Source organism: Podarcis erhardii, assembly GCF_964252035.2.
Source record: "Podarcis erhardii genome assembly, chromosome: 14".
NCBI classification, from domain to species: Eukaryota; Metazoa; Chordata; class Lepidosauria; order Squamata; family Lacertidae; genus Podarcis; species Podarcis erhardii.
Window position 1 is genome coordinate 32,841,976 of NC_138503.1, and position 17,892 is coordinate 32,859,867.

A 17,892-nucleotide genomic window follows, 5' to 3' on the forward strand; every position below is an offset into this window, starting at 1 on the left:
CATGCCACACACAAAGGATAAGAGTTGCCCCCACTTTTAGCTCCAGCCACCACCTCCACTGCCATGTGGCTCCCACCACAAGGGAATGTTGATTTGGGGCTGGAAACGGTCCCCCATCTCTATTGTAGTATAACTGATGGAGGCACCTCTGTTCGTTTCCACTGCTGTCACTTGAAAAGCACATGAATTTACAAAACGTGTACCAATTATCTGTACAGGATCCTAGTCAACCCTCAAAATTGGATTTATGGATTGGGGTGGGGAGGACACTTGAAACAGAAAATTCATCAAGTCCGATAGGGAGAACAACCTAAGCATCAAATGTCACTAAATCCAATATTGCACAACTTTCAAAAACAGACACATCCATTAAATTGGAAACTTACTGGTAGTTATTGAAATATATTAAGTGCTTTCCTGTGCAAAGCAAAATAGTTTGTTCAGGGATCTGCTGGAGGCACAGCAATCTTCAAGCAGTCCAAGGAAAGTTTAAAAATGGAGACTTGCTGGTCTATATCAGACCAGCTTTCCAGGGAACGGCTCTTTGTTTTAGACCAGCATTTAGCTGGAAATGGAAGGGACTGGACAGGAGACCTGCCTGCAATGCAGGTGGCTCTACCACTGATCGATGAGACCATTGCAGTCAGACCACTGGTCCAAACTCAGTGCTATCCAGTGTGAGTTGCTCTCCAGGATTTCCAGCGGAGGTCCTTCACAGCCCTCTCTGGAGATGCCATGGGTTAAACCAGGGACCTTCTGCTTGCAAAGGAGGGACGCTACAAAGATAAGGCTCTTCTCCAGGGAACAAGTTTGGTATTTTTGTTTTAATGCAAAGGGTTTTGTTTATTCACAACTTCCATTTCAAGCAGCAAATGAAACAACTTGTTGCACCAGACCAAGTACTTCCAGCTAACATTTGTGGGATAAATGGTATCAGAAGAGCCCTAGTTAATGTATTTTGACAGCTGCCCACAAGGTGGTGCTTGAAGTACAAATCCTATCAACATAAATGGCTGCTTTTTGGACTTTTTGCTCCCATCAGTCCCAGTATGCACAGCAGCATATTCCTCCGGCTGATGGGAGTTGTAGTAAACCATCTTGGAGAATACAAGTCCTTTTTGGGGGGGCAGTCTGCAGGTAAACACAGTTGTCTGGCCAATTGGTGAGAATTTGCAGGCTAGTTTGGGATTTCTAAAAAGGGGTGAAGATAGTTATTTCCACCCCTACTTGGAGATGTCTGTCAAGGATTACTCCTGTCAGCTTAGCTGACAACTCTTTAACACCCCCTACAGCTTTTTGAGTTCTACAACTCTACTGGCACAATAGCTGGTGGCAACTGGGAGGATTGGAATGGATTATTACAATGTGCTCTCGGTGGAGCTGGCCTTGTAAAAGATGTGAAAACTTCCAAGTGGTTCAAAAGACAGCAGCCACAAATATAACCCATTTAAAACAGCTGCATTGTTTGCCAGTTCATTTCCGGGTCAAATTCAAGGTGCTCAGGTTAGTGTTTAAAGCCATAAAAGTCTTAGGCCTCAACTACCTGAAAGACTACCTCCTTCCCAACGGACTACTACAGGTGTTAAGATCATCAGGGTGGGAGGCCATTTTCACCACCTCCAGAGTGCCTTCTCTGTGGCAGCCCCTAAATTGTGCAACTCCCTCCCTACATAGATGCATCTAGCAACATCACGACAGCTTTCAGCCAATGCTGACAGCAAGTCTCTTTACCTTGGCCTTTGCCACCCAAGATGTAAGCCTACCTTTACGTGACTGCGTGTTTTGTAATTGCAAATTTTTAAAGATGTTTTAAGGTTGTATTGTAAATGTAACCCACCCTGGGATCTTAAGGGTAAAGTGCAGGTAATTCATGGATTTTCTCTTGCATACATTTGCACTGAACCAGTGAATGAGTGATTAAGATTAGAAGCAGTTGCTGATCCAGAAATATTACTTTAGGACATAATCCACTTTGGCCAAATACAAGGCTAGTCATATGTAATTCTTGCCCGGAAACAGAGAATATGTTTACTCAGCATGAACACAGGGCCCCCAGCAGCTGGGCTTAATCTTTAATAAAAAGTTTTTTTTAAAAAAAAATTCCCTTGCGAAGGCATTCTTAAAATCATGCAACCAATGGCAGCTGGTCTTGGAAACCAGAGAGGTGGCCACCCAAGTAAGTCTGGTAGGAGCATGGGGTCAGGACTAGAGCACTACATGTATTCTTAGTGCAGAAATACCTTTTCTTGGTGCAGAAATATCTTCAGCATAGAGGCTACCTAGTGCTGATGACTTTCTGTAATTTGGTGGAAGGAAATGGAGGTCCGTGTGCAACTGTGTCAAGAGCGATTCTGAATTCCACACCCATGTACTATAATGCCATACGTGGCCTAGCAAAACCTGGGTTCAAATTCCTAGTCCTCAAATTCACCCAGAGGCCATGGGCATGTCAGCTCTTGCTCCAAACCTCAAAGGGTAGCTTCAAGGAAAAAGCCACCACATACACAGGCCTGGGCTCAGAGAGAAGTTTACAACTTGATCAGAGAAGTCTACAACCAAGTGTGAGAACTGTCACAATCAATTATCAAGAACAAAAGGTTACCCATTTTAGAAGGAATCCCCTCCCCCACACACACTGGATTCGATTTGACAGGGACTCTGTTTCCCCTCCATTCTGCCTATTTTATGGCTTGGGCCAATGGCACTGCCTGTACATGCAACACACAGAGGTCTCTGTTACCTAAGTTGACCTGTTTGTGTATCCTACAAGTGAGATGAACTCTCTATCAGGGATGGAGAATCTCCAGTCCGCATTCTGCAGGCGAATGTTGGCCCACAAGCCCGTTTCCCCCCAAACTACAACACCTGTCAATCAGCCATCACTAAGTGAAGCAGATCCCTCCCCTCACAGTGGGTGGGACTAACCATCTCACTTGCCTATCATCATTATGCCATATTACTGACAGGTGGGTAGCTCTGCACACTGGTAAAAGTTGACCTGTAAGGTGAGAACACAGATCTGGCCATCTGGGCCTGAAAGGCTTCCTTCTCCTTTAACAACAGGGACTTTTACACCTGTGCATCTCCAACTATCTGATGTGGCAGAGTGGCACTCCCCACCAGTCAATGTGCCAGATTTTGTCCTTGAAGTGTCCCACCCAACTGCGTTGTGGTGGTCACTGTGGACCAGCAGCTGGTGGCTCATGGTCTGTGAACCACTGCTTCTGGGAAGCAATGTTTTTGCTCAGCCCTTTATAGCTCACTTTCTTCTCATTCCATGAAACTTCTGCTACTTCTACCAAGCAGGGAAAGGATGCGCCGTTACAAAGCAATTCAATCCCAGCCTCTGGGCAGGCAGCTTCAGGACTGCTGCTATTATATTCGCAGCCTCAGCGCACAAACACACGTCTGAAAACAGGCAGTAACTGTCCTGCATAACATACACACAGTGTGTTAAAACAATGGCGGCAATAATGTTCATAAAAATGTAATATAAAGTTGGATCATTTGGTCCATCTAGTGTGGGGCGGGTGGAGAACATTATCCACGTTAGCATTACGGTAGTAACTAACATGGGTACAGTTAGTTAATCCAGCCCTGGGACCACTTTCCTTATGGGCTGTCTTCCAGGAGCCACAGGCCAGTGGTGGGTGGGCCAGAGGCCAAACTTTTACCTTTGTACAATAGGCTAGTTTCTACAGACATACCTACCTTTCTTTTTCTCTTCCATCCAGCCAAGCAAAGATCATTATCAGAATCCAAGGACACATTCCAGTCAGGTAAGCACACGGGCACTAAATAATGCCAGTGGAGATTGTGGCCTGAGCTTACATCAAGACCAAGATGGAGAGGACCACATTTGGTCCCTGGGGCCCATTGAGCCGATGGCAGCAACTCTCCAGCATTTGGGGCAAGAATCTTTGTTAGCCTTACCTGAAGGGCTTGAACTGGGGACCTTCTGCATGCAAAGCATATGCTCTACCACAGAGTTATGGCTGTTCTCCCAATGTATGTGAAGAACTATATAAGCATTCTCATGTTCTACATCCAAAACAATACAAATTAGAGCTTTACATTCAGTCACAGCACAGCTAAACACACTCAGAAGTCTCCAGGACACTGAGAAAACGGAACTACCGGTAATCATTTTCTTCTTCTTACAAGTAGGATTAGTCCTCCATAAATGTGAGATTTTAAACAGGCTATGTTTGACCTCGTTTGAGTTTGGAGATACTTCCCACCCTCTTTTCCAGATAGAGAAAGCCTAGAGAAAGTGAAGAGAAGTATTAAAAAACCAAACGAGCTAGGTTGGTTTATTTTGAATTTTATTAGGGTTTTAAAAAGGTATCTATTTCTCCAGCAGGGTAAGTCACATTTGAGGATTGCAGGAGTTCAGTTTCAGACAAAGGAAGAAGAAAAAAATCAGCTTTGCATTACTTCATTATAGCTCATGTGTTTTAATATTTAAATTGAACTTTTAGTAATATGCAAGCCAAGCTCAGCTTCAATGCAGGATACACTATTATGTAAAATCTGCCCCACATTCATGTTAAGTTTGGTTTACATGGGGAAAGAGATGAGACAAACGTCACTGGAAGGCATTCAAATTGAACCAGGTAAAAATGCGGAACTGCAATTGACTAATTTCCCACCACATCCCAAAGCGCTAAACATGTCTGTTTTACAATAGTCTTATTCTTCCACAAGTCACAACCAATGGAAATAATCCACACTGGATATTTAAGTTAATTCGTTACACACCCATTTCCCAGATGAGGCCATCATGCAGTCTAGCTTTTTTGTTTGTTTTGGCAGGAGGCTGAATATTTCAACAGCAAATACAAGGGTTTCAAAAAGCAGTAAAAATAAAGTTTGTCGAAAGACTTACAAGCACACACACTATTAGTGCAGCTAGATTATCAAAGCCAGCTTTTCTTTTACCAAAAAGGAAAAAAATGGCACCAAAAATGTAAAAAAAAAAACGCTTGACAAATTTTGTTCAGAGGAGCTAGACTGATAGCAAAGCTTCAAAGCATTAGTGAACAGAGGAATTATTATATTCTATCTGATAGGGGTTGAGGGAAGAAGAACTCCACACATCAAGATCCACATTTCAATCTTTTCAAACTCATTAAGCGATAAAACAAACGTATCGTATCCTGCTCCAACTAGCATTATGGGCTGGCCCTCACTTAACTACTTTGGAGAAAACATACCACTGATCAGAAAAACCCAGTGTTTAGTGAAGCCCTAGAAAAACCTTCCTCTACTAGTTCTGTACACCTATGAACTAAATCAATTTAGGAGTGAGGGGGTTGGGGAGCATAGCACAGTGGCAGACGTTATTATGCGACGTTTGTCCATTCCAAGCTGACTGCTACCAAAAATACAAGACACTGCCCAGTGTTCTGGGCTTCTCAATTAAACAGTCTCCTCCTATGTTTCTGAAGTGCCACTTTTTTTGGCAGAAAAAGCTGGTGGGTAGTCAGGTTTTTTGCACTGTGGTCTTAAGCCACTACGGCACATACCAGTGTGAATTCTCACGATGGAAGCTAGTTCTAGACCACATGCAAATTACAAATGTCACACAAAAGCCGTGGTGCACTTTTTTAAGGTCAACAGTAGTGAACTAGCTGTACATACATTGGCAACCTTTAGAAAGTGTCGTCTCTGGGTTTGTTTTAAAATTCACGCATAGTATCATGAACTACAAACCTGTAGCCACAAACACCACGTAACTTTAAAAAATAATAATATTTGTTTAGCAACTCCCCCAAGCTGTTTGTATTTTAGCAATACTTAAAAGCTCTACAAAAGCAAAAAAGCAACATGCTTCTTGCAATGCATGTTCCTGGCCTCAGGAAGTTATACGAGTACCCTGTGGTTCAAAGCAGACTTCTTCTAAATGGTGACAAATGGGCACCTGTGCCAGGACACCTCAAGGCTGAAAAGGCAGAAAAATTCAAGAGCTACTTGTGACTCAGTACCAGCCAACTAGTCATGCTGTTGCATCCCATGATCCAACAGAGTTCCCCATAGGTATTCGAAGCATAAACAGATTCCCCCTCCCCTGCCTCACAACAGCCATTTGCAGGGTGCTTCCAGCCAGGAAGATCCACATGCATTTTGAGCTCTCCATCCTGTTAAGTGAAATGCGGAAGTGACCATGGGGGTGGAGACCTGGGTTTGCATATGCATTATACGGTGTAGAGAGGGTCCTGATGCTGCCTAGCTGGTCAGGCCAAGAAGTTTAAATTGAATTACTTGCAGGCTAGGCTGCTTAAAAAAGCCCCCCGTTATGGAAGCAGAAAGTAGGCAAGACATCATTCCATTCACCACTTGATTAAGACTGGGAAGATCTCAGGAACTAGGCATGGGTGGGGCCTTCTGCAACAACTGCCTCAGTTCACACATAACAGTAGCTAAACTATGGCTTAAGTGTGAATAGTTTGAACAAGTGGTGCAAGGGTCCCTGGACTGAAAACAGCAGCCACAGCCCCCTGCCCAAGGTGCCCCGCTAGCCAGAGTTAAGCCATAGCTTGGCTTAGCGTTGCATCCAAATCAGGCCTGTGGTTTTGTCTCTCCCAAAATGAGAAACCAAGAACAAACCATGGCTACAGTTCATGGCTTGTCTGCCCACTGCAAGCCCAGGTTTGGGTGCACCACTAAGCCAACCATGTCTAACTTCACTGGGCAAAGAGAGTAACAGCTGCAATCTTGGGCACAGGAACCAACCAGCCCACTTCCTCAGTTGCGCTAAGCCACTGTTTTGACTTACCGTTACATGCAAACTGGGTCACTGTCACCGGTTTCTTTCCCACACAGGCGGAGGAGAATAGCCCTTACATGCTGGTCCTCTTCTAAGCCTCCCTTCAACATTCTCCAAGGTTCACTTAGCTGATCAAACACACCACATGACTGACATTGAGAAAACATGGTACAGCCAGAAACCTGCTTCACCTAGGATGCCACAGGGTGGCAAGAACTTGGCTATTAGCTCACATTCAAGGCCAGGTCAGCTTAAACCCAAGACTTTTCTTTCAGTTTGCATCTGCTGCATATTGCACTGAAGCCACTGGAAACATTTCAGGATTATTTCCTAGAGAAATTTATTTCATGGGACTTTGAAAACAGTCACATCTTGCCCCTGTCGGAAGACCTGCACTGGCTGACTTTGGTGATTTAAGTCATGTCTCCTTAAGCAGCTTGGAAGTCACACACAACATAGTGGGAAAACATCCAATATCCTTTAAAAAAAAAAACAGAAACAAAAACTAGTCCCATTCATCCATTTCCTCATCATTCCACAATGATAATTTCTTCACAGGAAGCACACAATACAAGTCATGTAGTACCCAAGCCACCTGTTCGCCAGTGACAGAACATGTTCCTCTGTGGCGATTAATGAAGAATTATGCTGATTGCTTACAAGGGAATACTCAAGTAATAATGAGCAATCAGCTGAAAGACTTCCAATTAAAAGTTCTTGGGCCAGGAGGGTGTGGGAGGTGAGACTGGTGCAGCAGTGTCAGAGTTCTCACACACACAAAGCAAATCCAATGAAGATCCTTTTTAGCACTGATTTAGTTTCCATTGCAGAACCATCGTAGAACCTCTTTACATTACCACACGGCCACCATCAACTGCTTTGGGAACTTAAAAAAGGGTACAGGCCAATACTTAATTATAAATTTGCACACTTATCTATATAGAAATTAATGCGCCCAGTAGAACTTTTAAGAAGAAAGTATTTATATATATATATATATATATTCAAAAAAAGAAGCCTGCAGGTCTTACATGCCAAGTCATGTTTTTGACATTGTTGTCAAAATGGCAGTACTGTTGAAGCAAGTATTTAAACACAGCAAGAAAAAAAAGGACAGAAAAGCATTTCTATAACCAAATAAATGTCTGATATTTCCTTTTTCCCTTTAAGAGTACAAGTAAGGTCACTTTTTAGCCTTGGAACGGATGCATGTTCTGCCTGCGATGAGCTTGCTAGCTACTACACAACATTGGAAGTCCTCTGCTAAAGAAATCTAAATTTGAAGAAAGCTGTAGTTACGAGAGAAGAATCTACTGTCAGTACGTAAGCTTTCCTTTATGGCAATTATTGAATCTGTGTGACTTGGGAGGAGAGCGCCTCAGGTTTGTTTCCCCAGCAGTAGGTACGCTGTGGATCGAGTGCCTTTAAAGCAGCTTGGGGAGGGGGGAAATGAGGAAGAGGGAGAGGTGGGGGGTCAAAAGGTTTTGCCATTTAGATCATACGATTGCGTTTATGGGTTGGGGAGTCCGTAATGCCATCACCACACTGGGCTGAGGTACGCTTTCTAGTTCCACCATTGTCCAAGTGGAGTGCCATTTCTTCGGATATGAAAGTGTTCAAGTCAACGTCATGGAGTCCATTTCTCCTTCGACTACTGTTGGAGCCGCTGCTCACATGAGTGGGTGAGCCCGGGGTACTCGAACGAACACTTATGCTAGCCATTGCACCACTAAGACCTGAAGGAAGGAAGGAGAAAGCAGAAATTAGAAAAGAGTCAGCATCCAAAAAAAGCCCCATCAGCCCAACTCCAAAGTTAGACAGCATTTGTCTTAAGGACCGTTCCCAACCCTCATGACCTAAAGATCAGCTCAAAATAGGAAGTCTCCTCCTGCAAAACAGCCTGCAACATGACTGGCAGAATCAGAAACCACAAGTCACACAGAGCAATGTACAGTGTATTTCAATTTATAACTGAGACCTAGGGATCTTCAGGTGCTTTATGACTTTTGAGGATCTCCAAAGAGCAGCCCAGTGGGCATAATCAAATCAGTTAGGAACATTAGAAGAGTCCACATACTTTCCACATGCAAGAAGTTCAGAACAAGTTGGGACAAGTTTATGTAAAGTACTTCCTGTGGCCCGAAGGTCAAAGATTGAATTGGAATCCCCCCCCCTTGAAATTTCTCTTATGCAGATTAGGGTAACTTACACTGGAAAATTCTCTTGTGCCCTAATTTAGTATGTTGACATAACAACAGACCTGTTGGATCAGGACAAAGTCCATATAGGCTCAACACCCAGTTCTCACAGTAGTCAACCAGATGTGCCTCTGAGAAGCCTGCAAACAGGGCCCAAGTCTACTTGCATTTAACAAAGACCAAAACTGCAGAGCCTGCCAAGTATTGTATTCACAATGGCCATTCATTGTTATTAATGAATGCATCAAGCAGAAAACCTTCTTTACACATAAAAAAGTAATGGAATTTTGGGGAATGGGGATTTTCTGCCCCACATCACTGATCACAACCAATGTCCTAGTCCAGCCTTGAGCCCCCAGATATTGTTGGACTACGACTGAGGACTCAATATTAGAGAAGGCCACCCTAGCCCTCTTGAGGCTTGCACGGATGTGTTCTGCTTCAACCAGCATCTAATGGAAGGTACCATTTCCTGGCCCCCTTTTCCCTTCCCATGTAGAGTGCCAATTCAGGCAAGACTGGGAAGAAGGCCAGGTTCTTGGTTGCCTTGGTAACCCACAATGTTATACAAGGGGTTGGGAATTCAAAACATTTTTCCAATTCTGCGTTCTGGTCACTTGCTTAAGCCACAGTACAAGAATTTCTGAATTGGGGGCAGCTGCTTGTTGTCTTTCTGTGGTACTTAGGAATCTGCACTTTTGTTACTTGTCAGAGTGTTAGTGGTAGGTTCAACAACCATATAAGGGTGATCTGGGTAGGTTTATGAGATAGTCACATTGAACTTGGGTAACACCAAAGTCAGTCATTGCAAAAGCCACAGCTTGTCTACCTAACATCTAAACCAGGCATGGCCAAACTTGGCCCTCCAGCTGTTTTGGGACTACAACTCTCATCACCCCTAGCTAACAGGACCAGTGGTCAGGGGTGATGGGAACTGTAGTCCCAAAACAGCTGGAGGGCCAGGTTTGGCCATGCCTGGTCTAAACCATGGTTATGCTTGCTAGGTATTAATGCTGCAACATCCTCATCAGGCCATACAAACTTCTGGGGAAATATAGTTACCAACTATACTGAAAGATACACAGTTTGGGGAGGGAGGGCTGTTCTAGGAGAATATCATTTTATCTGTATATCTCCAAGAAGCACGTCAAGACTACAAGGGGAAAGAATTTCAAAATTCCATTGTCTGACAGCAGAAGGGAGCCTAAAAGACGTAGCACTATTCCCAAGCAAGTACATGACAGAATGAGATGCCCCTTTTAAGGAACTTGGAGGCAGCCCGCTGGAACAGCATGCATTTAACTAGCTACTGGGCTTGTTGTCCAGTCACAACTTCTACCTAAGAACCTAGAAGCCTGCTGGTTCAGGCCAAAGGCCCATCTAGCCTACCATATCCTGTCCTCTTGTGCTGTTGCTCAATGGTGCATGCATTCAGAGGCATATTAAAGTAGTACAACGGCACATTTAAAGTAAAATGTTTTAGTTGGTGCTAAGTTTCAATTCACCTTGGCAGATAAGGTTTCACATGTTTATAGTATTAACAGTGTCACGCGAAACAGGTATTTCTAGCACAGGCTTTATAGATATGGTCTGGAGTTCTCCAAATAGTCTGTGGCCCACCCAAGACCCATCAGCCTTATAACCATACACACACAGACAGACAAGGTTGCAAGGAGGTAACATGCAGATTTATGCCTTGTAGCAGTCTGTGGAACAATTTTTAGGGCCAGGCTGTTAACCTACACTGGCACATAGCTCTAGTCAAGAATCTGGTTGATCAGTTACCACAAGGCGAGTGATCAATTAGGTTTAAAGCTGCATATTTCAAGACCCTTAATATAGGTGCTACCAAAACCTTAAAAGATGGTGGTGGTAATACCCTGCCCCTCTGACAGGATTGTCCCAGCCAGTCTGGGCCACTTCCAGCATAATAAAAACACAGCAAACATCAAACATTTAAAACTTCTCTATACAGGGCTGCCTTTAGATGTCTTCTAAAGGTTGTGCAGTTATTTATCTCCTTGACATCTGATGGGAGGGCATTCTACTGGGTGGGTGTTACTACTGGGAAGACCCTCTGCCTGGTTCCCTGTAGCTTCACGTCTTGCAGTGAGGGAATCTCCAGAAGGCCCTCGGAGCTGGACCTCAGTGTCCAGGCTGAACAATGGGAGTGGAGGTGCTCCTTCAGGTATACAGGGCTGAGGCTGTTTAGGGTTTTAAAGGTCAGCATCAATACTTTGAATCGTGCTTGGAAACGTACTGGGAGCCAATGTAGACTTTTAAATATATATGGTCCGGGCTCAAAATACCAGCCATTAAAAGCTACTTTCACTGTCAAAGGTTTGGTTTAGTTCAGACATTATGTCTGTAGCCATATTTTAAAGTAGCCACGGTGCGTCTTTTTTGCTTATTAATAAGCAATCAAGTCACAGTGGTGCTCAGAGCTACATATTCACAAAAATTAAAATACAGTACAAGAGAATGTGCTTCAGTTAGACGATAAAAAGAAGCATAAGTGACCACCAGGTCGTGTTACTCTGCTTCAAGGGTTTATACCGAAACTTTCAGCCTCAGAATTACAACTTTCTATAGAAGTTCTAAAATTCACAGAATTTATTCCTGAAGAGCACAGATTTGACAAAATGATTTACAAAATTCAACAGTACTCCCTGATTCAAGAGCACAAGGTTCAAATCACATCCATGTTGATACCCACTATACACCTCTGAAATACCGTATTTTTCCCTCTATAACACGCAGATTTTTTCTCCTAAAAAGTAAGGGGAAATGTCTGTGCGTGTTATTGAGCGAATGTGTAGTCCCTGGAGCTGACTGTCCCAAGTACAGGGCAAAAATCAGGCAAAAATCATATCGCGCCATCACGGAGGAGAGGAGGCTGCTGCTTTCCTGCATTCTGCCTCAGGGTATTACTGCCCACCCTCTTCTGTTTCCTTACTGTGTTTGCTCAAACGGAACAAAGAGCAGGCAAATCCCCTCCCCTCCAGGCAAGCAGAGGGGAAAGCAGAGCGTCCTTCCCTCTAATTCCTCTCCGTGCTCCGGTGCTGCCGCAGGCAGCGGAAAACATGCAGGAGAGAGGGGGGGGGCTGGCTTGGGGGGGGACTTTTGCCTTCCTTTCCCCCCCCCTTTAAACCCCTCTCCTGCATTCTTAGCCAGCTGCTTCTCCGCACACCCCTCTCGTGCTCCTTGTCCCTTCTATGTTTTTCCTTCCCTCCCCACTTAAAACGTGGTTACAAAGCACGGATCCACATGGATCCTCAGGATCTTTGCATTGGGTCACCCCAAATTCACCATCAGATCACATAGCATGTCCATGGCTACAGCCTGCACCAAAAAAAACACGCACCCACTGTTGCCTGGGGCTGCAATGGTGCAAAAACGTGGTTACAAAGCACAGATCGACATGGATTCTCAGGATTTTTGCATTGGGCTACCCCAAACTCACCATCGAATCACATGTCTGTGGCCACAGCATGAAGCACAAAAATGATACATCCACTGTTTCATTCAATTTTTTTTTTCTTGTTTTCCTCCTCTAAAAACTATGTGCGTGTTATGGTCAGGTGCGTGTTATCGAGCGAAAAATACGGTACTTGTTTCATTGAACAGTCAAATTGTTATGGCCAAATGCCTGCACAATAAAACTGAATGTGCACCGACAGCATGTAGTTTCCAAAGGCAGGCCCTTGCAAACCAGCAGTCAAGAAACATACTGACAGGCCCCTGAACGATACTGGATCAGAATCCAGAAGAGTAGCATCAGCCTTCTGCAACAGCAACAACAAAAACCTGTGGCACTTTTAACAGAATGTAGCAGATGCATCTGACATAGGGAATTGCCTGAAGAAGCCTTTGTTAACGAACACATTGTTGAGTAATGTGCACCAGGGTTCTTACGTTTGCATCTCCCTGCTTTCAGATCTGACAAGAAACAGTTGTCCTTACCAGTCACCAAAGAATCAGTCACATGAGAAAAACACCTTTTGCCTAACCTCCAGTCTCTGAAATATTTCCAGATAGTGTCACGTGAGACAAGTGTCCTTCCCTGCAGGAAGCCTCAGAGGTGGGGCTAGCTTATTTCCAATGAGCACCAGCTCGGTCAATTTAATTCCTAAACCTCAACCAGTCCCAAATAAACTTTTCTTAAAAAACAAAGGGACACCTCCAAATCCAACATTCTGCTACAGAAGATTCCCAGAGAAAGGAGGAAAGAATATCTGACCAAGTCACACATTCAGAAGACTAGCAAACATATATTCCTTTGAGTTTCATGAATTTACACACTAAATTGGGCAAATCTACCAACTCAATTGGGAGGCCACGTGGTGCCCTCTAGACATCACTCCCATCTTCCCAACCAGTGGCCATTTCAGCTGGAGAATTATAATCCAACAACAGTATCTGGATAGCAAGATTTTAGACTTGCTCCAGGCTTAATTCCATGTAACCTACGCAGCAATCTGAACTTGAGAACAAAGAACTTCTTAGAGAAGTCGACAAATTCAGTCACTGATGGCAATCACTTCTCTCCCCTAAGCAGCAACTCTCAACCAGTGTCCCTCTGTTCCCTTATATGAGGCTGTCTTACAGAGAGTCAAGATTGTTGGTTCATCTAGTTCTGGAACATCTACATTGACTGGCACCATCTTTCCAATGTTTGGCAGAAGTCTCTCCCAGACCTATCCAGAAAAGCCATCCAACCAATCCAGTGAGTTGCTGAGAGGGACATGACACTGGGCTTTTAAGAAGTAATTTCTACTTATTCCAACATCCAATGCAAAGTGAGAAAAAGTCCCCATCCTACCACCATATTCTGTACACATGGAAGACACCTGGAAGAGCAGGGGAAGAAGGTATCACTAATGATGACTGGCAACAAAGCCAAGCCAGAAAATTGTGGACAAGTCTAAAGATAGTCTGCTGCTACATTCTGACCGAAATACTGTTCAGTATAGAAAAGTTGAGGGTTCAGTCCACAACCAACAGAACCTATCTCATGAAATGTGAAGATAAGAGGTCCTATAGCCCTCACTTGCTGGTTAAGAGGAGTTGGTAATATGAAGTGAAGCAACTCCAAGTACACATTACTGCACAAGTGTACCACAGCTAATGGCAAACCAAGGGGGATGAATTATCGCTTAACAAAACCGTTAACAGAATGGAAGACTGAGGCTCAAGTACCTGAAAAAAGTATCTTCTCTAGTACTGCTCTGCCCATCTATTAATATCTGTTCTACTTGTTAATCTGACTTCAACTTCTGTTAGGCAGGAGATGAAATGGCCCCACTCCCCCTAAAATTACAGAATTCCTTCCCAAATGATATTTGATTGTCCCTCATGCTGGCCTCATTGAGGCGCAAGGCAAAAACTTTTATTTACTCAGGCCTTTGGTATGTAATTGACCCTTCTCCTGCCATTGCTCTTCTGCACACTCTGTTATGATGTTAACATTTTTGTTGCTGTGACGTGTGTACAATAGTGTTATTGTTAGCCACTCTGTGCTTCCATCGGGAAGGGCAGGATATGAGTATGGGGAAATGAATTAGTATTCAAATTAACCCTACTCTTGATCTCTCCCAGCTGCCAGAATGTCACTGGAGAATAGACAGACTCCAGGCCACTCAAAGTTGCTCACAACAATATGGGAGACAAAAGCCAGGACCTGAACTGCATAGCCAGTTCTCTGTGACTGAGCAGATAGCCACACTAGTAGCTGCAAGCCCTTTTCCTGCCAAGTAGCAAGCCACTTTGACAGGGAAAAGACTTTTGAAAGCTGTTTGCAAGATGGCAGGAAAGCCCCATTGTTCACAGAGAAACACAAACAGGGAACAGGGCACATCAAGCCCATCTGGGATATGACCCAAAGTAGCTTCTCCTGCTGCAGCCAGTGTGTCAATATACTTCCACAGTGCACCAGAGAAACATCAGATGCAGGTGCCAATGGCCCTACAGGCCTCTCCATAGGTTACACCCCCTGTCAAGAAACATCCCTTCTCCCTACCAGAGTCTTCAACAGTCCTGCTTTACACCCTCCTTGGAGTTAAATGTGTTCTTGAACTCCAATAATGCTTGTTTGGCTGCATTATACCTGAATCTGGAATGTGAATGTGATATGAGCACAAGAACATGCATGCCATGCTCCTCTCTGAATCTTCCTGCACTGAATGGGAAAGCCTGAAGGGGCCTTCTAAGTGTGTTTGGGCAACTGGGGCTCCCAATTCTGGATCAACTGAATTTGCTTAGAAGCCCCTTTCAGACCTCCCCAATCAATGAAGAAACATCAGTGAGGGCACATGGAGAGGCCAGTGTGCACACCCACTACTTGTTTTCTGAATCCCCATTCAAGCACAATGCCTGAACAGGGCCCAATCTGCTGATAGAGTGGTTCGCATAAAGTACAGCTTTTCTAGGCAACAGCTGTCAAAAGAGGCAAGGCAGAGATGGAATCCTCCATGTTCAGGGCAGAACTTTAGAACTGAAGTTGCTAAAGTCAATGAGAGTCTCCTAGGTAGGAAACCCAAGAAAAAGGGCTCAGTAACACTAAGCTTTTCTATCTAGGTTTTTTGACCCAAGTTCAGAAGCACAACTGACAATATGTTGCCATGACTGGCCTGGTGCTTGCTGACCCCATTGTCCTTGGTTGAGACTCAGACAAACATGTCCTAAAGATTCTTGTTAGGAAAAGGTTTAGATAATCTTAACAAATAAAACAAAACAATCTGAGGGTTTAGACTATACACTTAACCGTGTTTGCCACCTAAGTAGTGTAATTTCAGATGACTGTGGGGACCTCCACTGTGTGCACAAGCTGGAAATAACCAAAGCGAAAGACCTCAAGGAAGGAAAAACCCACAGCAACCCCATGTGGACTAAACATGCTACATGGCCAGGAAATGCTACCCAAGGCAATGTAGCTCAGCAGTTATGAGTACCAACCTAGGACTTGTGGGGACAGCATTCAAAAACCCCTAAGCCATTCCGCTTCACTGGGTAAGCTTGGGACAGTTATTTCTCAGTCTAACCTACTTCACTGAATTGTTGTGAGGATAAAATGGGGAGTGGGGGAACCACTGAGCTCCTTGGGAAAAGATCTGATCTAAATGTAAGAATAAGACTGTAGGGATAAAATGGAAAGCCAGGGAAGGAATAATGGAATGGAGTATCCTACCGGGGGGGTGGCATGGACAGCACCCTAAACAGAAGCATTCCAAACTGCAATAACTTACCACAACCTGAAAGAGTTTCTATTCTAAAGCTACCAAAAAAGGACGGAGATTTCCTCAGTTCTATCTTCCAGACCCAGCATATATCCAATTAGCACCTCCATCAATGCAGAAACATGCCCTAATCCTGGTCAATGGTAGCTTTCAATTCAATACTGGAACTTCAGGTTGTTTCTGAAGTCTTATTCCCAAGCACAAAACCCCATGACAAACACGAAAAACAAGAAGCCAAAACAGCTCTACCTTGTTCCAAGTCATAGCACAGCTATGCCTACCCAGCGCTGCATTGTGCTCTCTGACTGGCAGCAGCTCTTCAGTATCTTGAACCCTGTTTCAGGGATCATTTAATTGGAGATGTGGGGAACTGAACCTTGTGCTGAGATGTAAGTCATTATTCTCAATCCCAGACACAGCCAAATAGATGCACAAATACGTACGTAACAGAAAGCTGAGAAGGTAGAGCATATTCCTCAGCAATATTGGCCATGTTAGTAAAGAGGCAAATATTCATTTTATAGTTAGCAGGCATTTCTTGCAACTATAACTATCTTTAGTATTCATCCAGAAGGAAGAGAAAGCTTGCAATTACAGCCACAAAGGCTAGGCATCAGTTTGCAACCTAGTAACAGAAGCACTTCCCATTTCCATCTTGCTTTGAAAACACTAGAAGACCAGTGTGTTTGTGGGAGGGGGGTTTCAACAAAAGGCTCTGCCAAGATACACCTGTCTCTAATTCCACTCTAGGCCAGTGGTTTGCATAATTTGAAGATAAATAGTAACCCAACTACAATCCATGCTATTATCTCAACAACTCACTATTTATATTAGCTTACCAAATGAGGGCTTGAAGCCAAGAACACCTGCACAATTACAACCCAAACCACTAATGCATGATATTTAGTCACCACTAAACAAGCATGCACTTCAGCTCTCTTACTACTATAGGATGATTAGTGGGACCTGTGGGAAATGCTATCAGTGATCCAAACAACGCAACCCACAAGTCTCCCAAGGCACACTACTGAATGTTTCCCTTAAAAATACGCAGTGCTTTGCTCTATTAACACTGGGATTCTCAAAGTCTTTTCTCAGGCTGAAGGCCACATTCCCTTCTGGTCAACCTACTGGGATTGAGATTGGAGAGTGACGCAAGAGACAACAATTTTACCTTTGTCCGGTTTCTACATACACACACATGAACACACACACCCCTCCATTTTCAACCCAGGCAAGCAAGTCATTATTAGAGTTCAAGGACAATATTTCAAGAATTTTAGCCAGCCATGCAACAACAATCAAGGAGTGTGAAGCAGGTCCAGTGAGGGGTGTTGCCTGAGCAAGGGAAAGAGGGGCCTGGAGGGCAGCATTCAGCACTAGAGCCTGAAATTTCCATTCCTGGTTATGAGTTGCACCAACTTTTTAAAAAAGAATCTTGCCTTGCTGTGTTTATCCAAATCTAGGCAACTTTTAAAAGGGCATCATAGCTTATGCCTCTAAAAATAAAAATAAAAAATCAAACATTAAAATGTGTTTCTTTCCCTTAAAACAATGCAAGTTAAATGTCACCTCTATAGTATGTGAAGTTAAGCAAGTGTGGGTCTGATCAGTGCCAGGATGGGAACCCAAATAAGCTATTCTGGAAGATCAGGTCAACTTGTTCTTCAAACATCCATTATTGAAATAC

General features: G+C 43.8%; 1 protein-coding gene and 1 long non-coding RNA gene across 2 annotated transcripts in view; one reads left to right on the plus strand and one right to left on the minus strand.

Annotated features, from left to right (window-relative positions):
- Window positions 1-7,769, plus strand: LOC309329506. Its single transcript, XR_014151187.1, has 2 exons — window positions 1-1,905; window positions 2,822-7,769. It is a non-coding gene; the product is annotated as an uncharacterized lncRNA (long non-coding RNA).
- HAPSTR1 (HUWE1 associated protein modifying stress responses) overlaps window positions 4,309-17,892 on the minus strand; it is a 26,637-nt gene continuing 13,053 nt past the window's right edge. The window contains exon 4 of the mRNA XM_081840337.1: window positions 4,309-8,505. Within this exon, the coding sequence (XP_081696463.1) occupies window positions 8,261-8,505 (245 nt within the window). The 3' untranslated portion in view covers window positions 4,309-8,260. The remainder of the gene's footprint in view (window positions 8,506-17,892) is intronic.